The 26,779-nt window shown below is 42.7% G+C and overlaps 1 protein-coding gene across 5 annotated transcripts in view; it reads right to left on the bottom strand.

The window, feature by feature from the left end:
- Positions 1-10,714: 10,714 nt before the first annotated feature.
- dicer1 (dicer 1, ribonuclease type III) overlaps positions 10,715-26,779 on the bottom strand; it is a 49,536-nt gene continuing 33,471 nt past the window's right edge. For 3 of the 5 annotated variants that reach the window (XM_071365402.1, XM_071365404.1, XM_071365403.1), the window contains 12 exons: positions 25,704-25,879; positions 24,711-25,569; positions 24,261-24,413; positions 23,796-23,948; positions 22,580-22,735; positions 21,898-22,148; positions 21,381-21,636; positions 16,584-16,836; positions 16,032-16,300; positions 14,742-14,904; positions 14,455-14,530; positions 10,715-14,196 (listed from right to left, as the gene is read on the bottom strand). In XM_071365402.1, the coding sequence (XP_071221503.1) occupies positions 14,031-14,196; positions 14,455-14,530; positions 14,742-14,904; positions 16,032-16,300; positions 16,584-16,836; positions 21,381-21,636; positions 21,898-22,148; positions 22,580-22,735; positions 23,796-23,948; positions 24,261-24,413; positions 24,711-25,569; positions 25,704-25,879 (2,931 nt within the window). In that variant the 3' untranslated portion in view covers positions 10,715-14,030. Of the gene's footprint in view, positions 14,197-14,454; positions 14,531-14,741; positions 14,922-16,031; positions 16,301-16,561; positions 16,837-21,380; positions 21,637-21,897; positions 22,149-22,579; positions 22,736-23,795; positions 23,949-24,260; positions 24,414-24,710; positions 25,570-25,703; positions 25,880-26,779 lie in introns of those variants that run through there. The other 2 variants (XM_071365405.1, XM_071365406.1) reach the window with 2 other exon arrangements.

The following is a 26,779-nucleotide window of genomic DNA, read 5'->3' as shown; positions in this document are numbered from 1 at the left end:
TTTATTCCAAGTAAAACTTCACTGTCTTAGTTCAGTTATGATCACCACTTTATTTTAAGAATGTTAAATGTCAGAATAATAGTAGAGAGAATTATTTATTTCAGCTTTTATGTCTTTGATCACATTCCCAGTGGGTCAGAAGTTTACATACACTCAATTAGTATTTCGTAGCATTGCCTTTAAATTGTTTAACTTGAGTCAAACTCAGAGCTTTGTGATGGCCACTCCAATACCTTGACCTTGTTGTACTTAAGCCATTTTGCCACAACCTTGGAAGTATTCTTGGGGTCATTGTCCATTTGGAAGAACCATTTGCGACCAAGCTTTAACTTCCTGACTGATGTCTTGAGATGTTGCTTCAATATATCCACATAATTTTCATTCCTCATGATGCCATCTATTCTGTGAGGTGCACAAGTACCTCCTGCAGCAAAGCACCCCCACAACATGATGCTGCCACCACCGTGCTTCACGGTTGGGATGGTGTTCTTTGGCTTGCAAGCGTCCCCCTTTTTCCTCCAAACATAACAATGGTCATTATGGCCAAACAGGTCTATTTTTGTTTCATCAGACCAGAGGACATTTCTCCAAAAAGTATGATATTTGTCCCCATGTGCAGTTGCAAACTGTAGTCTGGCTTTTTTTATGGCAGTTTTGGAGCAGTGGCTTCTTCCATGATTAGCGGCCGGTTATGGTTATGGTTTCAGGTTATGTAGATGTAGGACTCTTTTTACTGTGGAAATAGATATTTTTGTACCTGTTTCCTCCAGCATCTTCACAAGGTCCTTTGCTGTTGTTCTTGGATTGATTTGCACATTTCGCACCAAACTACGTTCATCTCTAGGAGACAGAACGCATCTCCTTCCTGAGCGATATGACGGCTGCGTGTTCCAATGGTGTTTATACTTGCATACTATTGTTTGTACAAATTAACGTGGTACCTTCAGGCGTTTGGAAATTGCTCCTAAGGATGAAACAGACTTGTGGGGGTCTACAATTATTTTTCTGAGGCCTTGGCTGATTTCTTTTGATTTCCCCATGATGTCAAGCAAAGAGGCACTTAGTTTGAAGGTAGGCCTTGAAATACATCCACAGGTATACCTCCAATTGACTCAAATGATGTCAATTAGCCTATCAGAAGCTTCTAAAGCCATGACATCATTTTATGGAATTTTCCAAGCTGTTTAAAGGCACAGTCAACTTAGTGTATGTAAACTTCTGACCCACTGGAATTGTGATACAGTGAATTATAAGTGAAATAATCTGTCTGTAAACAATTGTTGGAAAAACTATGTGTGTCATGTACAAAGTTGATGACCTAACCAACTTCCAAATACTATAGTTTGTTAACAAGAAATTTGTGGAGTGGTTGAAAACCGAGTTTTAATGAATCCAACCTAAGTGTACGTAAACTTCCGACTTCAACTGTATGTGTACGTGACCAATAAAATTTGATTTGATTGACAACCTGCTTACCATTTTTTTTTGTCCTGCTGAGACCAAGGTCTCTTTTACAGATGAGCCCGGTAAACACCTCTATATACACATCAATATACAAATCAATCCATGAAAAGCAAAACACAATCATAGAAAACAAACACATTCTTCAGTAAAAAGGGCCAGCCTACTTTCTGATGCAGAACGCAGTGATGTGTACTGAACCCATCGCCTGTAATAAAGCGTAGCGCGCTGCGGTAAACTGTGTCCAATGGCGGCAATACAGTAGCAGCTGCATTCATATAGACAATATCGCCAGTCTATAACTGGTATGAATGTCGACTGAATGACATGGGCAAATAAAGTGCTAACCTAGTCCCAGTTTAATCTAATCTGTTATTCACCCCGGTCTCTACCTACTCATTTAAAACTGGACACACACTGCAAACACCTAGTATCTTTTAACACCAAGTGTAAAGATCCTCACAAACACACACACAAAAGTGCACACACACACCCTGTCTACCCATCCACACACATACTTTAAAAACCCTAATCTTGCCATGCATAATGAGAGGAGTGTGATTTCCATAAAGCAACCCATCCATCCCTCCACCCTGGCCTGTGAAATACAAAGCCAAAAGCCCACCGCAGCTCCAGTCAGTATTATGCTGCTAACAAGTCACTTCCTAATGGGACCTTACAGTGGCGAGGCAGCATGCAGGGCTAAGTGACTGTTAGTTCTAATGCCCCATTATCACTGTGGCCAATGGAGATAATCCCCAATCGGACCTCCCATTCAGATGCAGACGGTACATTCACAAACCTCCTTCCCTCCCTCCCTTACAGTGACACAGTCATCCACAGCGAGGCTGCTTAATCACACAAGCACTCCATTAGGCCCCTAGTCAAAAGTAGTGCACTATATAGAATAGGGTGCCATTTGGGACACAGCCGTAGTAAGTAGGTCGATTTTATTTGCTGGCTTCAAATTCTGTAGGAAAAGCCTCTTCCCCCAGATACATGGCTGCCCCTGAAGCCCCACTAATGACATCTCATATATATATTTTTCATTCTAGCAACAGAAGACAACACATAATGATGCTGTTCAAAAGAATGTCTCCTCCAGTTATTTATTTTTGAAATGCACATTATGTGCACAAACAATTACTCTAAGATAGCGTGTCTCATAGTTCCACTTAGGAGGTTATAACCAGTTATAACAGCAACGTTTGAAGTTGCTGTTCTGTCCTCCAATCTCATGTGTAACTCAACATGAGGTTGTCTAATGATAATACTGTTATTATAGGACAACAAACAGAGACATAAATGTATGTGTCGCTGATTGACAGGCTGATTGGTATAGTTTATCAATGATCCAATCACGGACAGATGGTGGGTTGACAGCACTGTTGATCGGCTGATCTCTGCTTGCCCCCTGGACACACACACACACACACACACACACACACACACACACACACACACACACACACACACACACACACACACACACACACACACACACACACACACATTTAAACACACACACATCTGCACGCAAACACACAAACGCGCAGACACACACACTCGGAGAGAGAGAAACATACAGGTCTGGATGTGGTTAGCAGTGAGGAAGGCCAGACTCGCTGTACAGCTGAAGGGCCATCAGTAAGCCTAGGCATTAATAACCTTTTGCTGGGCTGTGTATTGTAATTGTCAGACTGCAATTTACTGTAATCCACAAAAGATAGGGGAATAAAGACAGAATAATGAGCAAGGCTGACATGTCTGTGTTTGTATCTATTTAATGTATCTGTTTACAGTGTTCGTGTGTGTGTGTGTTCATGTGTGTGTGTTTGTGTTGGAGGGGTTCTGGCATTCAGAATGCCTTCTACGCTCAATTTGGGTTGTCGCAGCACAACCCCAGCCTTTAAGGAGAAGAGAAAAACAAGATGCCGGGGTCGGGAGGGCAAGTTGTGCAAGCGCGTTTGCTGAGTGACAGACAGTTTAGCACTATCAAGGGACCCACGTTGCAGAGGTCAGAGCAAGCTTTTGGCAAAGAAGTGAGCGGAGAAACAATGCACTCCTCCTCCCCCCTCTGCATATTTATTCGTCATCTCTTTGTTTTTACAGCGTGCAGTATAAATGAGTCAGATGATGCGGCGCGAGCCTGCACATTGTCAACACAGGTAATAAGTCACTATAACCCTCTCATTCCCACACTCAGCCCCTTCAACAAATCACACTGCCCTCGAATATGACCACAGAGTAGACAACAGCACAGGGCCTTCTAGAATTTGCATCCTGAATGACACACTATTCCCCATTTGGGGTACTTACTACTTTTGGCCAGTAGGTCAAAAGGTCAAAAGTAGTGCACTATATTGGGAATGAGGTGCCTTTTGGGATCCTATGACACAAAAAATAAACTATATACAGTGCCTTCAGAAAGTATTCATACCCCTTGACCCCACATTTTGTTGTGATAAAGTCTAAATTCTAAATGGATCAAATAAAATAAATTCTCACCCACATTTTATTAGAAATCTTGCAAATGTATTGAAAATTAAATATAGAAATATCTCATTTACATAAGTATTCACACCCCCAAGTCCATACGTTAGAATCACCTTTGGCAGCGATTATAGCTGGTCGTCTTTCAGGGTAAGGATTTGCACACCTGGATTGTACAATATTTGCAATTATTTTTTAATTATTTATTCTTCAAGCTCTGTCAAGTTAGTTGTTGATCAATGCTAGAAAGCTATAGATTTTCAATCTGATTTAAGGCGAAACTGTAACTATGCCACTCAGGAACATTCAATGTCATCTTGGTAAGCAACTCCTGTGTATATTAGGCTTTGTGTGTTAGGTTATTGTCCTGCTGAAAGGTGAATTTGTCTCCCAATGTCTGTTGGAAAGCAGACTGAACCAGGTTTCCCTCTAGGATTTTGCCTGTTTAGCTCTATTCTGTTTCTTTTTATCCCAAAAAACTCCCTAGTCCTTGCAAATGACAAGCATACACATAACATGACGCAGCAACCACCATGCTTGAAAATATAAAGTGTGTTACTCAGTGTTGTGTTGGATTTCCCCCAAACATAACGCTTTGTATTCACGACAAAGTTCATTTCTTTGCCACGTTTCTTGCAGTTTGACTTTAGTGCCCTATTGCAAACAGGATGCATGTTATGTAATATTTGTAATATTTTTCTGTACAGGCTTCCTTCTTTTGTTGATCCATCCTTAGTTTTCTCCTATCACAGACATTAAACTCTGTAACTGTTTTGAAGTCACCATTGGCCTCATGGTGAAAACCCTGCGTGCTTTCCTTCCTCTCCGGCAACGGAGTTAGGAAGAACGCCTGTGTCTTTGCAGTGTCTGGGTGTATTGATACCCCATCCAAAGTGTAAGTAATCATTTCACTATGCTCAAATGGACATTCAATGTCTGCTTTTTTTTATTTTTTACCTATCTACCAATACAGTTGAAGTCGGAAGTTTACATACACTTAGGTTGGAGTCATTAAAACTCGTTTTTAAACCACTCCACAAATTTCTTGTTAACAAACTATAGTTTTGGCAAGTCGGTTAGGACATCTACTTTGTGCATGACACAAGTAATTTTTCCATCAATTGTTTACAGACAGATTATTTCACCTATAACTCATTGTATCACAATTCCAATGGGTCAGAAGTTTACATACAGTAAGTTGACTGTGCCTTTGAACAGCTTGGAAAATTCCAGAACATTATGTCATGGCTTTAGAAGCTTCTGATAGGCTAATTGACATAATGTACCTGTGGATGTATTTCAAGGCCTACCCTCAAACTCACTGCCTCTTTGCTTGACATCAAGGGAAAATCTAAAGAAATCAGCCAAGACCTCAGAAAAAGAATTGTAAACCTACACAAGTCTGTTTCATCTGTGCAAACAATAGTACGCAAGTATAAACACCATGGGACCATGCAGCCATCATACCACTCAGGAAGGAGATGCATTCTGTCTCCTAGAGATGAACGTACGTTGGTGTAAACGTGCAAATCAATCCCAGAACAGAAAAGGACCTTGTGAAGATGCTGGAGGAAACAGATACAAAAGTATCTATATCCACAGTAATACGAGTCCTATATCGATGTAACCTGAAAGGCCGCTCAGCAAGGAAGAAGCCACTGCTCCAAAACCACCATAAAAAAAAACAGACTACGGTTTGAAACTGCACATGGGGACAAAGATCGTACTTTTTGGAGAAATGTCCTCTGGTCTGATGAAACAAAACTACAACTGTTTGACCATAATGACCATTGTTATGTTTGGAGGAAAAATGGGGAGGCTTGCAAGCCAAAGAACACCATCCCAACCGTGAAGCACGGGGCTGGCACGATCATGTTGTGGGGGTGCTTTGCTGCAGGAAGGACTAGTGCACTTCACAAAATAGATGGCTTCATGAGGAATGAAAATTATGTGGATATATTGAAGCAACATTTCAAGACATCAGTCAGGAAGTTAAAGCTTGGTCACAAATGGACAATGACCCCAAGCATACCTCCAAAGTTGTGGCAAAATGGCTTAAGGACAACAAAGTCAAGGTACTGGAGTGGCCATCACAAAGCCCTGACCTCAATCCCATTGAAATTGTGTGGGCAGAACTGAAAAAGCGTGTGTGAGCAAGGAGGCCTACAAACCTGATTCAGTTACACCAGCTCTGTCAGGAGGAATGGGCCAAAATTCACCCAACTTATTGTGGGAAGCTTGTGGAAGGCTACCCGAAACGTTTGACCCAAGTTAAACAATTTAAAGGCAATGCTACCAAATACTAATTGAGTGTATGTAAACTTCTGATCCACTGGGAATGTGGTGAAAGAAATTAAAGCTGAAATAAATCATTCTCTCTACTATTATTCTGACATTTCGCATTCTTAAAATAAAGTGGTGATCCTAACTGACCTAAGACAGGGAATTTTTACTAGGATTAAATGTCAGGAACTGTGAAAAACGGAGTTTAAATGTATTTGGCTAAGGTATATGTAAACTTCCAACTTCAACTGTACGTGCCCTTCTTTGCGATGCATTGGAAAATCTGGTCTTTGTGGTTGAATCTGTGTTTGAAATTCACTGCCCGACTGAGGTACTTCACAGCTAATTGTATGTGTGGTGTACAGAGATGAGGTACTCATTAAAAAAACATGTTAAACACTATTATTGCACACAGAGTGAGTCCATGCAACACATTAGTGCTCCTGAACTTTAGGCTTTCCATAACAACAGGGTTGAACACTTATTGACTCAAGACATTTCAGCTTCTAATTTGTAAAGAATTCAAAAAAACAGAATTCCACTTGACATTATGGGGTATTGTGTGCAGGCCAATTTTAAAATTCAGGCTTTAGCACAACATAATGTGGAGAAAGTCAAGGGGTGTGAATACATTCTGAAGGCACTGTATACACTCCAAAAAGGACAAGTATGGACGTTAGCCATATAAAGGGAACAAAATGCTGTGCTCCAAATCCCCTTCTAACGAACCAGGACCCCAAAACATATCTGATGAGCCTCCCTACGCACTCCGACAAAAGAGGAATATTATCATTTATTCCCCTCTACCGTTCAGACTAATGTAGATCAGTGGTTGTGTCGCAAATGGCAGCCTATTCCCTATACAGTGCACCACTTCTGACCTTTGCCTTATGGTAGTACACTTAATAGGGAATAGGGTGTCATTTGGGACACAGCCCCTGTGGCCCCTCGCTTCCCTTCCCCCTCCAAGGTTGTAGTCAGTCATAAACAGCATCAGGCACCTCAGGTAGGCCTCAGAGCCCAGGGAGGGTAAATGAGATAATATACCTGTGACAAGCCTCAGGCCGGTTGAGGGTGACATCAGCACATCAAGCAGGCCGTGTATCATACAGACAGTCGGAAAGAGATGGAAAGGCAGAGGGCCGGCGGGTTAGAGGGCGGACAGGATAAAGAGAGCCTTTTAAAGGGGCAATCAGAGATTGGTAATTGCATGTTTTGCAGGTTGAACGCTTAGTTATTTGAAATCCCGGTTTTTCTCTTTAATCTGCTGTAAACACAGATCATCAAGGTTAGGTGAATGAGGTCTGGATTCTGTCCTGCATTATTGCATCTTGCCTCAAATAAAGGACTCTCAATTGGGATAGACACAGGAAATGGTGGCTTAGAAACGTATGTACATTATTATGCCTTAGAAATGGGAGATCTGTCTCGTCAATAACCATATTCTTAGGGCAACCCCTTAAACTCTTGATTTGATCTGATGTTAAGCAAAAGTATTAATTGTGGCGAGAGTAACTCCAAAGCTTTAAACACGCAGTTAAAAATAATAGAGACAATTCTGAGAGTAAACGTAAGATGTGTATCTTGGACTATGCTGTGGTGGTGCAATAAAACATTTTTATCAAAATGCCTGGTGAGATGCTTGTACAGCTGAGAGTACATGAGGTCATTTCTCTCCTCAACAAGCAGGATAAACCACTATTTCTTCCTTCAGCTTGGCAATCAGGGCCATGTGTAAGCACACAAACTGAACACACAACCCCGTAAAGAGCCCGGAGAGAGTGTAAAAGTACACTCAGACAAACATATACTTAATACCTATACTTCATCTATTCCATAGGCCTTGATGTGATAAAATGGGAGAGGGGGTAGGGTGGGTGGTTTGGGAGAGGGGCTTGACTGAAGCCTCTCAGTGGCCATAAAGGGTGGGTAGAGCGGTTCACAAAGCTGGGCTGGAGTACTGAGGTCACCACCAGCGCCCACTAACACACACGCACAGTGAAACCCACTTACACACACAGCAACACGGCAAACCCCACTTAGACACACAGTAAGCCTTACTATTAAATACTGGACTGACCGCTGGACTGGAAGGTAAACATAGATTTCATAGAGTGTAGTTTGTAATCTTAATCGTGAAACTGACTTAAGCCCTTGGCTCCTATAAGGAGCATAGGCCGTTGACAAATGTCCTGCATATCACTCAGTTCGGGGAATGTTCAGGCCACTCTTGGTCATCTCTGTCTGGACGTGTCTCCTCCCAAGTGTTTATGGGTTAAACTAGATGAATATTTGATTTCAATTCTCCTCTTTGGAAATCACAGAAGAATACTAAACTCAAGTATATGAAATTGCACACCAAACATTGAAAGCGTCACAATAAAAGCGGGGGGAACTCATAATAACATACCCAGAGTGTCATACCAGAATGAACGACCATACCATATCTTTATTGTAGATATACTCGGCTACAATTACAAAAATGTGACAAAAACTAAAAAGAATATTAAAGGTAATTGTGATCCATAAGGTGCAGACTGCAAACCACTGCAGCACGGTATTACAGTATGAGTGAGAAGTTGGTATTATTTTCAATGTCCCTTAAAATTCCCGCTGCAAGTTGTGATGGCCCATATTTCCCCGTACTGAAATCAATACATCATCAAATCTGTTCCATTCCATTCCGTTCTATTCTGCTGGTGTTCCGCTGTTTGGTGACAATTACATTCTCACAAGTTCATTCACAAAAGTCACTGTCTGTCAAGACTCCCCATCCGCTAGAGCAACTTGCTGCTGTAAAGAGCGCATCTGATTATTAAGTTATTTTACTCCATGTCCAATGTAGAATATCTTGTTTACAAATGTATAGGGGCTGGGAAAAGCTTGTTGTTGATTGAAATCATAATAGTACAATACACAAAATAAGGGGGGGGGGGGGGGGGGGGCACATCTTTCTACTGAACATGCACTACTCATGTGGAACTAGTTAAATGTAATCTAACTCAAAGGGGGGAAATAGTTGACTAAACATAATTCAAGTCATGCCTATCGGAGGACATGGTAGTTTGTGGGTTGCATTACAATTCAATATTCAAAGAATAACATTGAAGGCAGGACATCGATGCATACACAACACATACATTTTAGCCCCCGTCCTATCGCAGAGATCTTTTAATTCTTTACTAGTGTATTCATCAGATGGTATCCTGCCGTAGGCACATCGTATCTTTCCCATCCATCGCTTCTTATGGTACAGACACACAGAGAAATCTGATTGCCGAAAGACACTAGTGCCGTAGGAGGCCGTTCCCTCTTGCTAGAACAAAAGACGCCCCGCTGCTGTGTCCGGACCTGGTACAGACGAACCTGTCGTTTCTACTAGTAGAACCACAATGATCGTCAGTGGCCGACAACGTGACTTTGAGCCAATCAGAGAGTACGACCCCCACGTGGAGGATCTGACAGAAGTGAGTTATTCGTACAGAAAAAAATAGGGGACTTTTCTGATGTAATCCACCCCCTTTTCGTCACAATTGTTGAAACTAATAAAGCCGCATAATTCATTTTTTCCCTAGAGCAAGTCTTTACATCATCTACATCTAGCTAAGGAGTTTTGTCCTTGAATTATTTTTTTGTTAGGTTCAGTTTGATAATGTGCACCTGCTCATTAGTTAGCTAATGTTAGCTTGCTAACTGAGCTTGGCAGTCACACACATTTTATATGAAACGAATGGGGTGGTAAGTGCAGCACAATGCACTAAATGCTTAACCAAGCTAACGATCTAGTAAGATGCTTCATTCAAAAACGTATCCAGTGTGATTCAAATATAATGTTGCTAGTTATCTAGTTGTGGCCATCTGGTTAATATGAACAAGGGCTTACTACAAATTCTAGCTAGCTAACAACATTAGCGCAGCTTGCGCGTTAGCTTACATTAGCTACAGCAGGCACAAGCCAAACTAGCTACTGTCACCTTGTGGCCTTATTTAAACAAAGAAAATCAGAGATAAAACAGTTATAGGTGAACAACAAAAACTTAACTGCTGACACTCTGGGCAGGGGTGCCATGTACACATCGGCAGTCAGATCTCTCTGTGTCTGACCCTTTAAATACAATTGTAAAATAACAGCAATCAAAACAGCAGCAAAGTCTAAACCACAAGTTGTTCCTCCTCTTCACATAAAGGCAGCATCATATAAACACTTTGACTCTTTCTCTGACATGAGGTAAAGTATGGTGCCCAAGTGCAATGCTAAATTGTGCTACATGTACAAAAAGCAAAAGCAAACAAAAAACAATTATCCGTTGCCAAGTCCACAAACAATTGAGGACTACCTTATAACTACACTCCCATCAAACACCTTTACTAATACAACACTCAGGTTGTTGGAAATTGATCATGCTGCAACATCTGGCTTGAATGATAATTTCCTAATTGTGTATTTTCATCAGTGAAAAAAAGACAATGGGTGTGGTACCATGTGAGTGATTTCATATTATTTTAAAGTCATCGCCCCAAATAAAACATTTGAGTGTGTGCACGCACGCATTGAAATTCCGGAACACATAACAGAACAAACCAAAACATATATAGATGAATGTTACATTAGCTGCAGTTCTTTAGACTGGCTGAGTGTTGGAGAGAGACAGTGTGCTTTGGTAGTGCATGAAGCTCCAATCTCCAGTCCGATGCTTGATGCTTATTATGATGAAGTCCCCCTCCTTGGGGGGGAACCAATGTACACTTTAGACCAAATTTCACTACTTAACAAATGCTTAACGGGGTCACACAACTGCTGCTTGAGAGCGTCTGATGTCAAATTATATGTTATAAAACAAACTCAGAATATTAATATATATAATAATGTTATAATATAATATACACCACTGTCGTTTAGTTAAGCCTTCCTTCTAGTCACATACACACACAACTTTTTGAATGCTGTTATCAATAATGTATAAATTCAGCATATTTACATGGGTATTCCAAAGGTCAGAAACCAAATTCCATTGTATGGCACCAGGTTAAGTAATAGTATTGCATGCATACACACATACCCACTATGAACAAACAGTACTAGGCTCGTTGCAGCTACTGTAGGCAAGGTTGCCTTCGAGAGACAAGAGTTGCAGAATTCACTTGATTAGTCAGGATACTGTAAGTCGAAAGGCACTGTTTCAGTTTGCGTTATTCGGCTGTCAAAAATATACGTCATCATCAAATAGATACAAGTAACTCTGTGGGAATGTTGCCTCTTTGCAAAGAATTACATGAGTTTATACATGTCTATAGATAGATTACATTTTTCAAGGTACGGATATCACAGTAAAAAGACTACAGTATATATGTCACTGCAATAGATATTTGTCAAATTGCAGTTGTGTCCAGGAAAAACAGTTCATTTGTATTGATATATATTTAAACAAGACATTGTGACTGGCAATGATCAGAGTGCAGTGTCTTCTGAGGTAGTATACCTACGGTAGGATTTTATGACTTAGCCATACATTTGCCCAAGTTGCCATACTAACGGAAAGCGTCGGAAGCATACATGATATATATATCAAATATAATACCATAAAATGCACCACAAACCTCCTAATTCATTCATTCACTTTGGGCACTACTAAGTTAATCATTTGAAAGAGCTTAATTACGTTTCTTGCACACCCACTGTTTTAGGACAACACGGGTGTACAGTTTAAGGAATGAAACAGCTGTGAGGAATGCCATTTTCAAATAAGTTGAGAGTAGAGTGAGAAATTATCTTAGAATCTAGAATCTTAGGATCTGGAAATCTAGAATCTTAAGAGTCTTCAACCTACAGTAAGACTGGGCTGGCCACACAAGGTGAGAGAGAGAGATTTAGAGTGCAATCGGCTTACCTCAACAAGCTACAGTACAGATGGAACCCTCCTCGGATCATTGCTAATTCATTTATTTTTCATTTAAAGAGGATTGATGCTCAACAGAGACTAAACACATTACTTTAGGCCTATGTATGTGCAGAATGAGAATACCCTCTGGTTTAACCCAACCAAATCTTCAAGCATTAAATCAAAAGAGGGGAGAGGGAAAAAACTATGACAACAACGAAGCTAAACCTCTACAGCTTGACGGCTGCTAAAACAGGTCAATCAACCGGACTGACAGATTTGAAAGGTCAAATAAAGAGGTATTGTAGGTACAGTGCAAAAATTATAAAAATTCAAGCTTAAAACGAGAGAAAAAATCATGGCACCAAAAACAAATTGCATGCAATCAACTGAGCTATTCAAGTGAAGAGGGCCTAATGACATTTTTGAGAGAAAATAAAAACATTTAGTCTACGAAGCTATGTAGTCACAATGTGTTTGAACTAAATAATAAAACAAAAAGGCTGGTACCCATATCCCTAGGAACTCACATGTGCAACCCTGTAGCGCCACATCTGCATAAGCTTTGACGCGTAAAGGGATGTGTGAACCGCAATTCTGTTGAAGAACAACGTTGTCTGTGTGTCCTAAAGACGGTACTTAAAAGGTGCTCTGTGCCTTACAGAAGTATCCAATTCATACAAAATCTGCAGCATATTACCTGGGTGATATGTCTTCTTTTTCATTATATTTATAAACAACTCATAACTAAATGCTAAGAAAATGACCAAAAGGTGATCAAAAGGAACATTATCAATCTTAGTATCAAAAGACATACTTGAAACCAAAGTTTCGACTTATGTCATAATAAACATATCATTTCTTTCACTTTAGATATATTGATAGATTTATAATGTTTATATAAGCCATCCAGTTGCCATTGTTATTAATACATAAGCTACACGAACATGCATTCTCAAATGCTGTTTAAAATCTATTTTTAAATTACAGTAACTGGGTATGTTGACTTTCTATACATTTTTTTCAGGATACGAGGAAGGGCCTTAGTATGTAAGGCAAATAATATTTATATTTCATCATCAATTTATAGATATTGTTACGTATATTATTTGTGTCCATCAGACCACACAATTCTCAACACAACAGACCGTAATGGAATAAGTGCAATAATGACTGACGCAGCATTCCTAATGGCACCCTATCCCTATATAGTGCACTACTTTTGACCAGGGCCCATAGGGTCGTATATAGGGGAAAGGGTGCCATTTGAGACACATCCTAAGAATACCATCTCAAGAGAGTTCAGACAGAGGTGGGCCCCAATGGTCTATTTCGTCGGTGGTCTGGCCTCTGCTTGCCATGTTCTTAGCCATAGCGTTTTTAAAAAACACTTTAAAACTGGCACTAGTGCACAGACTGAGGAGTTTAGCGTTTTTTTTATTTACACGTTTGATTTGAACCATCTATGTACAATCTAAAATTACTCATAATAAGCATAAGCCTCATATCTCACTGACACAAAGCAAACAAAGCGACACCTGACCTTTTTTTTCTTTTTAACACTTTGCTATATGTTAATAAAGCACTCTTGTGATTACACAAAGCAGAGAAGGAAAGTAAAGATTGTGTTTGCGCAACAACAAAAAATCCAACGTAAAATCCGTTACGACCAGATCAGCTCTCTTGTTGTGTTGGGACTTCCCCAGGTCTCTACAGAACGTTCCTTGGCTGCGCCATTGTGCGCTGGAGATACAGGGCTAATGTTGCGCTGTATTGGTAACTAGCATCAATCGCTAGCACCGGTAACTACTGGTTAGCGTCAGTAGCTAGCATCAGTGGCTACCGGCTAGTAACAGTTGTAGGTAGCTAGTGTCAGTTGCTAGCGTCAGTAGCTAGCTAGTTAGCGTGTGACGCTCAGTTGTTCGGGACCTGAGGTTGGTTGGCTTTGAGGCTGCGCAGAGCCCGGCGCGCGGCGGCAGACTTGGCGATCCGGTAGCTGCGGCCCACGCCTTTAAACTTGCCCTTGCCTACGACCTCCACCGTCACACGGACCTTCCCGTCGTATGTCCTCTCTGCAGGGCTGAAGGGGAGGGCAAAGAATTACATAAAGGACACTAGAGGGACAATAGCATCCTAGCAGCACAACCAGAAAAACTTTCATTCTAGAAACTGATTAAATATGGTAAAAATATTGTATAAAACAATGCATTTGTAATTTTAGGATCTATATAGGGTAGAGGGTGAGGGGATAGAAAAGAATGGGAAAGATTACATTAATTGCAATCAAGTATGTAAGCTAAAACCATCAACAAAAATAGTGTAAAAAAAATCTTCTTACCTGAACTTGGCCGTCTCTGGCTCCATCTCCAACAGCTCCCGCACCGGAGAGTGAGGGACATTAGCTGAGAATTTCTCTGCGAGGGAAAAGAAAAGTGTTATAACACGAACCCTCATCTTTTTACTTCCTCAATATGATGTATCACTGGGACAGACAAATATGAGAACCTTTACATTTTGCAAATCAGTGGAACTAAAAGCCTCCCTGCATGAACTATCAAACAATCAGAAAAGAGGAAATCTAAAATGTGGTCGAAGTTTCCCTCTCTCCGTTTCTCTCCTCCTTACCTATAAGTGGCCTCATCATTGGATAATACACTTGCCACACAGTCTCCAGTGACATCCTGCTATCCATGTAAATTGCTCCGGCTAGCGACTCAAAGATGTCTCCCATTGCCTTGGGGACCTCAATGTCCTCCTCTTTCGCCTCGTCTTCCTCTGACCGCCGCAGCTGAAAGAAAGGGTGGACTAACAGAGATGAAGTACAAGTTGTTTTTATTAGGGTGAAAAAAAGAAAGATTTTGTCTCGAATGGATTAAAGGAAAAAAAATGATTGTCTGTGCTGTAGTGTGGCATCTTTCTAATAACTCTGACTGAGCACTGTCCCCTATTTCATATCATATCCATCCAGTAACAAATGCGCTTAGAAAAAAGTAAACGTCAGCTATAGAGTGAATTTAGCATTTTCCTTTGAAAATGTAATCTGAGAAAAATATCTATTACACACCTCATTTTACGTATAGGCCTACACCGATAGAAGATTGCAAATGTATAATCGGCAAGCGTCAATAGTTTATTAGAACTATTGAATACGAGTGATACAGGTATTGAACTGTATTTCAAGTTGTTACTGTATTACATTTAATCCCAAAAACGTAGTCAGCTGTACCCTTGCACACTCTTGAGACCCCGTCGTCCAGTTGTGCTTATTAAGGGGAAAATATTTACCAATGTTCCTGAATTTGTTTTTCCTCTTACTGTATCCAATGTTGTCCCTTAGGCATAAAAACCAGCACTGCTCAAACGAGACCAGATTCACTGCCAAGATAGGCATTACAAAATAAATTAAATCCAACTGCTCTCACTCCAATCCAACTCTCTTTCCAATACTCAAAACTCAACAAAATATAAAACAGATTCATAAGAACTGACAGCCCATGTTTTGGGCTGTTAATAATTAGCAATAGGGGCAGAAAAAACATGATTATGTCCCACAAAACACATTTAAATGTTAGTAATTATCAACAAGGCCAAAAGCTATTATTATGTCCCTGCAAAAATGTATTGGTCAACATATACACTGGGGTGTGCTGGGAAAATTGGGAATGGTCGGACATTCCGAACAGTAGAAGAGAAATACAACAGATGTACATCGCACTATGACAAACAAACACATGCAACTTTTGTTTCTCATCCAGAAAGCACCAATAAATACACCACAACAAACAACTTCTTCACCAAAGCTGCATCTCAAATGGCACCCTATTCCCTATATAGTGCACCACTTTTGACCAGAGCCCTACGGGCTCTATATAGGGAATAGGGTGCCGGAGATGGACCACCTAACCGTAAACACACCTCAGAGTCCATGCCTTGCATCTCCTTCTTCTCCAGCTGGAATTGCACAAAGTCGTCGATGACGTGGAACAGCTCGGGCGACACAGCCTTGAAGTACTTGTGGTAGTCGTACTGGACGGCCAGGGAGGCGAAGATAGTGTTGTTGACGAGTGCCGAGCGCAGGTCTGTGAGCACGCCGGGAGAGTGTTGGCGAGGGTCTTCATAAAGGTGCTTCGTTATGAGGTAGTCTAAAATTGCATCGCCAAGAAACTCCAGCCGCTGGTAACAATCTGGGACAGAGAGAGAGCGGGGACGAGAAAGAGAGCAGGAAGGAGTGATACTAAGCCGACACAAAATACGCTTATCACTGAGCAGACATACTAAAGGCAAGCTGGAATCAACTATTAAAAAAAAAAATTCTGCTTCTTTACAATGGTTCAGCTAATGGTATTGTTGTGATATCACAGCCCCTCAGGTATGATCATATTGCAATTGAATTGGGTTGCTGTGCTACTACAGGCCCTCACCTTGTGTTATTATTAGGTCCTCACCTAATATTGTGATATTTCTAACCTGTAATGGTATTATAATGGTAGGAGGCGTGTGTGAACGCCTGCAGCAGGTAGGCCTTGTTCTGGAAGGTGTAGCTGATTTTCCTCTCAAAGTTCTCAAAGCCGGAGATGAGGTGGTTGAGGGTGCGCTCTGCGTCCGGGTGGTCGAACATGCAGCGGGGCGGGATCTTCAGCCAGCCATATTGGAGGTCAAGGTTCGCTACCTCTGTGACTCCGCCCTCCTCCCTCAGAGTCCGACTCTCCACCGGTAACACCTGTTTGATACATTGATAGAGAAAGATTTTATTATTGAACTACAAAGCTTGCATCAGCTGCTCAAAAGTATTTGTATTGTAGTGGAAGAACTTCCTCTCCACCTGTAATACCTGTTTTGATCCGTTGACATTGCTATTGGAATATAAAGTCACAATCATTGAAAAATTATCACGGTTTTCGATTTCAATATTTTTTTTTTATACATTAAACGCGTTATGAAATAATGACGTTACAATGATTTTGTAGCTTTTTAAATGGAAATTCCAAAGCAAAAAAACAGAAAAAATATTCCATTGAATCTTTCAGGTCCACATTGGGTAGCCATCAACACAAAAATAGGAAATTAATATGAAATAATAAGTACATATATACACTGCTCAAAAAAATAAAGGGAACACTTAAACAACACAATGTAACTCCAAGTCAATCACACTTCTGTGAAATCAAACTGTCCACTTAGGAAGCAACACTGATTGACAATAAATTTCACATGCTGTTGTGCAAATGGAATAGACAACAGGTGGAAATTATAGGCAATTAGCAAGACACCCCCAATAAAGGAGTGGTTCTGCAGGTGGTGACCACAGCCCACTTCTCAGTTCCTATGCTTCCTGGCTGATGTTTTGGTCACTTTTGAATGCTGGCGGTGCTTTCACTCTAGTGGTAGCATGAGACGGAGTCTACAACCCACACAAGTGGCTCAGGTAGTGCAGCTCATCCAGGATGGCACATCAATGCGAGCTGTGGCAAGAAGGTTTGCTGTGTCTGTCAGCGTAGTGTCCAGAGCATGGAGGCGCTACCAGGAGACAGGCCAGTACATCAGGAGACGTGGAGGAGGCCGTAAGAGGGCAACAACCCAGCAGCAGGACCGCTACCTCCGCCTTTGTGCAAGGAGGAGCAGGAGGAGCACTGCCAGAGCCCTGCAAAATGACCTCCAGCAGGCCACAAATGTGCATGTGTCTGCTCAAACGGTCAGAAACAGACTCTATGAGGGCCCGACGTCCACAGGTGAGGGTTGTGCTTACAGCCCAACACCGTGCAGGACGTTTGGCATTTGCCAGAGAACACCAAGATTGGCAAATTCGCCACTGGCGCCCTGTGCTCTTCACAGATGAAAGGAGGTTCACACTGAGCACATGTGACAGACGTGACAGAGTCTGGAGACGCCGTGGAGAACGTTCTGCTGCCTGCAACACCCTCCAGCATGACCGGTTTGGCGGTGGGTCAGTCATGGTGTGGGGTGGCATTTCTTTGGGGAGCCGCACAGCCCTCCATGTGCTCGCCAGAGGTAGCCTGACTGCCATTAGGTACCGAGATGAGATCCTCAGACCCCTTGTGAGACCATATGCTGGTGCGGTTGGCCCTGGGTTCCTCCTAATGCAAGACAATGCTAGACCTCATGTGGCTGGAGTGTGTCAGCAGTTCCTGCAAGAGGAAGGCATTGATGCTATGGACTGGCCCGCCCGTTCCCCAGACCTGAATCCAATTGAGCACATCTGGGACATCATGTCTCGCTCCATCCACCAACGCCACGTTGCACCACAGACTGTCCAGGAGTTGGCGGATGCTTTAGTCCAGGTCTGGGAGGAGATCCCTCAGGAGACAATCCGCCACCTCATCAGGATGCCCAGGCGTTGTAGGGAGGTCATACAGGCACGTGGAGGCCACACACACTACTGAGCCTCATTTTGACTTGTTTTAAGGACATTACATCAAAGTTGGATCAGCCTGTAGTGTGGTTTTCCACTTTAATTTTGAGTGTGACGCCAAATCCAGACCTCCATGGGTTGATACATTTGATTTCCATTGATAACTTTTGTGTGATTTTGTTGTCAGCACATTCAACTATGTAAAGAAAAAAGTATTTAATAAGAATATTTCATTCATTCAGATCTAGGATGTGTTATTTTAGTGTTCCCTTTATTTTTTTGAGCAGTGTATATATATATACATTCATATATATATATATATATATATATACACACATAGTACCAGTCAAAAGTTTGGACACACCTATTTATTCAAGGGTTTTTCTTTATTTGACTATTTTCTACATTGTAGAATAATAGTGAAGACATCAAAACTATGAAATAACACATATGGAATCATTTAGTAACCAAAAAAGTGTTCATCAAATCAAAATATATTTTATATTTCAGATTCCTCAAAATAGCCATCCTTTGCCTTGATGACAAGCACACTCTCGACATTCTCTCAACCAGCTTTATGAGGAATGCTTTTCCAACAGTCTTGAATGAGTTCCCACATATGTTGAGCACTTGTTGGCTGCATTTCCTTCACTCTGCGGCCCAACTCATCCCAAACCATCTCAATTGGGTTGAGGTCAGGTGATTGTGGAGGCCAGGTCATCTGATGCAGCACTCCATCACTCTCCTTCTTGGTCAAATAGCCATTACACACCCTGGTGGTGTGTTTGGGGTCATTGTCCTGTTGAAAAACAAATGATAGTCCCACAAAGCGCACACCAGATGGGATAGCGTATCGCTGCAGAATGATGGGATAGCGTATCGCTGCAGAATGCTGTGGTAGCCATGCTTGTTAAGTGTGCCTTGAATTCTAAATAAATCACTGACAGTGTCACCAGCAAATCACCCCCACACCATCATACCTCTTCCTCCATGCTTCATGGTGGGAACCACACATGCAGAGATCATCAGGTCACCTACTCTATCTCACAAAGATACGGTGGTTGGAACCAAAAATCTCAAATTTGGACTCATCAGACCAAGGACAGATTTCCACCAGTCTAATGTTCATTGCTTGTCTAAAGCATTTATTTGGGCTGCAATTTCTGAGGCACACCTGTTAATTGAAATGCATTCCAGGTGACTTCCTCATGAAGCTGGTTGAGAGAATGCCAAGAGTGTGCAAAGCTGTCATCAAGGCAAAGGGTGGCTAATTTGAAGAATCTCAAATATAAAATATATTTAGATTTGTTTAACACTTCTTTGGTTACTACGTGATTCCATATGTGCTATTTCATAGTTTTGATGTCTTCACTATTATTCTATAATGTAGAAAATGGTAAAAATAAAGAAAAACCCTGGAATGAGTAGGGGTGTCCAAACGTTTGACTGGTACTGTATATATATATATATATATATATATATATATATATATATATATATATATATATATATATATATATATATATATATATACACACACATAAGTCCACTACATAAACAAAAGTATGTGGACACCCCTTCAAATTAGTGGATTCGGCTATTTTAGCCACACCCTTTGCTGACAGGTGTACAAAATCGAGCACACAGCCATGCGATCTCCATAGACAAACATTAGCAGTAGAATGGCCTTACTAAAGAGCTCAGTGACTTTCAACATGGCACCGTCATAGGATGCCATCTTTCCAACAAGTCAGTTTGACAAATTTCTGCCCTGCTAGAGCTGCCCCGATCAACTGTAAGTGCTGTTATTGTGAAGTGGAAATGTCTAGGAGCAACAACGTCTCAGCCACGAAGTAGTGGGCCACACAAGCTCACAGAACGGAAACGCCGTGTGCTGAAGTGTGTAAAAATAGTTTGTCTTCGGTGGCAACACTCACTACCAAGTTCCAAACTGCTTCTGGAAGCAACGTCAGCACAATAACTGTTCGTCTGGAGCTTCATGAAATGGGTTTCTATAGCCAAGCAGCTGCACACAAGCCTAAGATCACCATGTGCAATGCCAAGCATCGGCTGGAGTGGTGTAAAGCTCGCCGGCATTGGACTCTGGAGCAGTGGATACGCCTTCTCTGGAGTGATGAATCACGCTTCACTATCTGGCAGAATCTGGGTTTGGCGGATGCCAGCAGAACGCTACCTGCCCGAATGCATCATCTGGGGATGTTTTTCATGGTTCGTGCTAGGCCCCTTAGTTCCGGTAAAGGGAAATTTTAACGCTACAGCATACAATGACATTCTAGACAATTCTGTGCTTCCAACTTTGTGGCAACAGTTTGGGGAAGGCCCTTTCCTGTTTCAGTATGACAATGCCCCCGTGCACATTGCGAGGTCCATACAAAAATGGTTTGTCGTGTGGAAGAACTTGACTGGCCTGCACATAGCCCTGACCTTAACCCCACCGAACACATTTAGGATGAATTGGAACGCAGACTGCGAGCCAGGCCTATTCGCCCAACATCAGTACACGACCTCACTAATGCTCTTATGGCTGAATGGAAGCAAGTCCCCGCAGCAATGTTCCAACACCTAGTGGGAAGCCTTCCCAGAAGAGTGGAGGCTGTTATAGCAGCAAAGGGGGGACCAACTCCATATTAATGCCCATGATTTTGGAATGAGATGTTCGACGAGCAGGTGTCCACATACTTTGGGTAATGTAGTGTATGTATGTATTTATGTGGCAATATGAGAATGTGTATGACAGGGGGTAACATAGAATGTTTGTATTATGTAGAGTGTGTAATGTACAGTGTCTATTTTGTATCCAGCAGTACTGTGTGTATAAGACAATTTACTCCTTGGGGACATGAAAGTTCATTCTAGATAGGTGGTGTATATACCTTGAGTCCTAGTGAGCAGAGGAACATCTGAGCAGCCCTCTCCCCACAGCTGGTGAGGTAGCAGCCCAGCAGTGCCTCTATACAGTCAGCGATGCTCTTGTCAGCGATGCACTGCTCCGTGTGCAGGTCGTAGGAGATGGACTGTTTTGCCAGCTCCACCCCACAGTTCTCCTCAGACGGGTTCCAGAAACCCACCACGAAATCATCCTCCTCCCCCGCCTTGCTGGGGTCCAAGTAACACATGGCGTCCCACGAGCTAATAATAATGCATAATAATTTAATGGATTTATATTGCACTTATCCACCTTGCCCTGCGATAGACTAGCATCTTGTCCAGGGGGTTTACTTGTACATCAAAGCTGCCTCAAGCTACAGAAACAGGAAATCGGCTCCTGCCCTATGGGCCATTCTGGTTCAAACAAGGCTTAATGACTTCATAATTGATTGTATTAATATAGCACTTTTCAACCTAGGTGCTCAGGTTCCACTTTACATTGTATGGGGGTGGGGGACTCACCTGTAGTCAAACTCATCTACTGAGCCACCACCGCCAGGCTCCGAGGGGTAGTCGGGGGTGGGGACCGGGCCAGGTTTCTTGGGGGGTTTCCACACCCCGAAGCTGGGCTCGGCTGCAGGGGAGGAGGAGCGGACGGAGGGGCTGGAGCCAGGGACCGGGGTGGCGAGGGCAGCGGGGAAGGTCCTGAGGGAGATCTTCTTGCCGAAGGCACCGGAGCCCATGAGCATGTTGTCGATGAACTTAATGTGCTCCTGGTAGTAGGGATGAGTTAGAGCAATGAATACATTCGTTGATGGGGGGCATCTGTATTATTTTTTTATAAATGTAAGTGGTGTTTTCCATAGCTGGACAGACAAATTATTTTAAATAAACTAGATTGTTTTTTGATTCAGCTTTTTTCCCCTGTAATAGATAAGTAAGCATGTGTCTAGTATGCATTCATACCTCTTACTATATTTGGCCAAGAGAACTTAAGATTTATTAGTACTTTTTTTTATCACCACTAACCATCACCTTGCCTAATCAATTCTGAAAAATGTAACTATGTCCCAAATGGCACCCTATTCCCTATAGTAGTGCATTTCTTTTGACCAGAGCCACATGGGCCCAGGTCAAAAGTAGTGCACTATATAGGGAATAGGGTGCCATTTGGGACAGATACTTGTGCTGAACTCCTCCCTACCTGGTAGTACTCCAGGTCGTCCTCGATGTTGACTTCTTCTTTAGACTCCTTCCACCTCAGATCTTCATCCTCCTCCAGCAACTCCTCCTCGAGCTCCACCTCATCCTCACAGAACTCCTTTCCAGCACTACCGTTGTCCAGGGGGTCCTCTTTGGTCTGAAAGAAGGAGTGAGGAAGGAAGGAGGGAGAGGGAGAGAGGAGGGAAAGATGAGGGAGTAAGTGCGAGGATGGCGAGAGAGAAACAACGAAAGGAAGAGGGTAGAAGAATAGCGAGAATGGGAGACAGAAAAAGTGGATGGATTACTATGTGGATTGTATTAATGTCTTATTACCTATCGTCTCTTTAATCCAGTGGTGCCTCCAGGCCTGTAGTCGACTCCTGAAGCCGTGGTCAAGCCCCACAGTGGGATTTACACAGATTATAGTCTCAGAGTTTCACTCTCACCACAGCATTAGGTCAGCTAAGAGGGCTTTGGATGTGAGAGGGGAGGCAGGCCTATCCAACTCAATGACTCATAGGCCTAATGCAATTCAATATCTGACAAGCTGCGTCCTGAATGTTACATTAATAATCATTAATAACCCATAAAGTTGACCGTGTGGGAAATTCTCTAATGCATATTCATTAAATGCTAATGGCACTGACATCTAATTTTGTCAGAATACAGCCAGGCCTTGACACTGAAAATTACATTGCCCCGAGCACATTATGCACACACGGTACACCACACAGTGTTACGCATACACTCTCCACTTTCTCTCTCGCACACACACGACGAGCACACACAAGGTAAGTAAATGCAGACTTGCCAGCCTAACAAAATTCAACACTGTGGTTGACCTCATATACCTCAGACACACACACCTCCCGAACAGCCCAGGAAGAGTCTCCAGCTATACCCAAGTTTCCCTAACAACCCCTTATCACCCTGTACCGTTTACTACCCTGCTGTTCTCATAATAATTCATGCTACATTTTTCTTATTTTATATTTAGCATTCATTAGGATAATGTATAAGAATGTCTACATGTTCACTAACAGAGAGAAAGCTACTATAACAAGAGATAATTCATGTACTGTTTATAAAGCTTACCCATGTGCATTTATTGACAATCTCCTTCGGTATCATATGGAGGAAACACTATCAGTTGAAGTATACCAGTAAGGTGAAAGCCTGCCCTCTGGTGGTCTCATGAATAACAGAGCATCACGTACCTCATTCTCATCCCATTTGTCTTCGCTGCTCTCGTCCACGTTGACCACGTAGCCAGGGGGCAGCCAGTTGACCGGCGGATCAAATATGGACACTACCATCCTGCTTGGAAGACCTTTCTTCTTCCCCAGACGATACAAGTTACAGTTGCTCACCTGTTAGACAGAAAATAATTCACTTCACACCATTTCACACATAGATCATATCCGTACTTTCTTAAAATACATGAAACATGAGAAAATGATGGGCATATGTATCAATAACAAAAAACAAACTCTCTTACAGCAAATAGGCAAACACAAAGCATTCCATTGACAAACATTCCATTCAGACATTCAACCCTATTCCCTATATAGCGCACTACTTTTGACGATATGCAGGCCATGGTCAAAAGTAGTGCACTATAAAGAGTGCCATTTGGGACGCAGTGGCAAACTCCATTCCCCCCAACCCGCTGCCAGACTCACCTTCTTGCTCCTCATGTAGGAGAGTCGTCCCTCGTGTGCGTCGGGGTAAGTACAGAACAGGTAGGTGGTGATGGCGTGCTTCAAGAACGAGTCTCCCAGCATCTCCAGACGCTCCAGGTTGAAGCCATCGCTGGCGTTGGATAGGGTCAGGGCCTAAAAGGATTCAATTGAAACTTATAAGTGAGTGCTTGCCTTTTTCATTTTTTTAAGTAATAAATGTTTTGTTCAGGGCCTGAAGGTAGGGGATCAGTTACATTAATCGGTTAGTCTATTCAGAGCATCCGAATTGATTCAAAAATGTGGGAATCGAACATCGAAAACAACACATTTAACTGATATTTTGAATTGCTGGACATATTCATTAGCTAAAACAATCAAAACTTCAATTAGGTCATCAATTAATCGACCAAAGAACTGACTCTGAAAAACTTGTGTTGAACCCATCCCTACCTGAAGGATAAGCCCCGGGTTGGGCCCCAGGATCTTGGGGCAGGGGCCAGGTGTGTCCCCCCCTGTGGAACTGGTCTCCTGGGTCTTTGAGTAGTCAGGTAAAAGTGCTGTGGTTGTGATGGGAGCGGTGCCTTTGGGCCACGTCACTGTTGCTGGGCTGCAGGAGTCTGAGGTAGCTTGATTCACGTAGTGTCCATCGCCCTCACGGAGCCCTGTGGTCCCCCCTGGTTTACATTCATCTCTAGGCTGTGGGGGTCGAGGCTGGGTCCAGGGCTGAGGTTGGGTCCGGGGCTGAGGCTGGGTCCGGGGCTGAGGGTGCTGAAGCTGAGACTGGGTCCAGGGCTGTGTTGGGGTTAGATTCTGGTTCTCTGTGCTTGGAGAGAGCTGCACAGGAAGAACTGAGGTAGTGGATTGTGTTGTCATTGTTGTTGATACTTCTTCGCTCTCCAGTGGCGAACCAGGGCCAGCAGGGAGGAACTGGCAGCTATCACGTCCGTCATGAAGGTGTGTGTGGTCGCCGTTCTCACTGTTGTCTTTGGCGACGGCAGCAGTGCCGTTAGTGAGGGTATTGGTGCAGGAGGCAGAGTCTGGCTGCTGGGGCTCCTCCTCCTCTGGCCTGTCAGCTTCTGGGTGTTTGCTGACATCACCCCTCTCAGGCTGGGAGGAGACATGACAGTCACTACAGGGTTGCTGAGCAACAGCAGGGTCAGGGGCTGCAGTCTGGTCGTGATGTTTACAGTTCTCATCACCGCTATCCTCTTCCTCATCATCATCATCATCATACTCTTCCTCATCATGCGGACAGATGAAAGACTTGCTGTCGATGGATTTCTTCCATCCAAAGTCCAGGTTTGGATACCTATAAAGACAGAGTGAGATGTTAGTGTTGGAGAGTAGGGTGTTATTAAACAGCCAGTCATTAAATCAATTATTAAAAGGGATAGTTTTTCAAAATGTCATCAAATTCATCAAAGCAAAATGTATCAGATGTACCTGAAGTCAGGGGGCAGGGTCTGGGCTCCAACTCCAGCGTTGCTGGCTGTCTGGGCCCTCAGCTCCTCAGCTGTGAGGAGGCAGTGGAGGCGGTACAGTATGCTGGGGAGACACACAGCCTTCCTCCACAGAGAGGCTGGGATGGGGTGGATGACACATAGCTCTGGGACCAGGATCTGGAAGGGCAGAGGTGAGGGGAAGAAAAAGAGAAAGAAAATTCGACATCCTTCCAGATGTTTGTAGGCTAGAGCCAGAAATAAAGTAGATACTGGGATGAGGTGGATGGCACACAGCTCTGTGAACAAGTTGTGGAGGGGAGGAAACATATTTCTAGAAGTAGGAGAAGATAGTTCTCCAACATACTCTAATCTAGATTCTAGACCAGGGATCAAATCAAATATTATCTGTCACATATGCCGAATACAACAGGTGTAGACCTTACAGTGAAATGCTTACTTACAAGCACTTAACCAACAATGCTGTTTAAAGAAAAATTAAATACAATAAAAAAGAAAAGAGAAAAATAAATAATTAAAGAGCAACAATACAATAACAGTAGCGAAGCTATATAAAGGGGGTACCGGTACAGAGTCAATGTGCGGGGGCACCGGTTAGTCGAGGTAATTAAGGTATTATGTACATGTAAGTAGAGGTAAAGTGACTATGCATAGATAATAAACAGAGTAGCAGCAGTGTAAAAATGGGGGTGGGGGTATGGGTGGGGTCAATGCAAATAGTCCGGGTAGCCATTTGATTAGCTGTTCAGGAGACTTATGGCTTGGGGGTAGAAGCTGTTAAGAAGCCTTTTGGACCTGGACTTGGCGCTCCGGTACTGCTTGCCGTAAGGTAGCAGAGAGAACAGTTTATGACTAGAGTGGCTGGAGTCTTTGGCAATTTTTAGGGCCTTCCTCTGACACCGCCTGGTATAGAGGTCCTGGGTGGCAGGAAGCTTGACCCCAGTGATGTACTGGGCCGTACACACTACCTTCTGTCAGGATGCTCTCGATGGTGCAGCTGTAGAACCTTGAAGATCTGAGGACACATGCCAAATCTTTTCAGGCTCTTGAGGGGGAATT

The sequence above is a fragment of the Salvelinus alpinus genome, chromosome 25, assembly GCF_045679555.1.
Source record: "Salvelinus alpinus chromosome 25, SLU_Salpinus.1, whole genome shotgun sequence".
In the NCBI taxonomy this organism is placed as follows: Eukaryota; Metazoa; Chordata; class Actinopteri; order Salmoniformes; family Salmonidae; genus Salvelinus; species Salvelinus alpinus.
The sequence above is the reverse complement of the archived record's forward strand: the minus strand, read 5'-3'. Positions and strand labels throughout refer to the sequence as shown.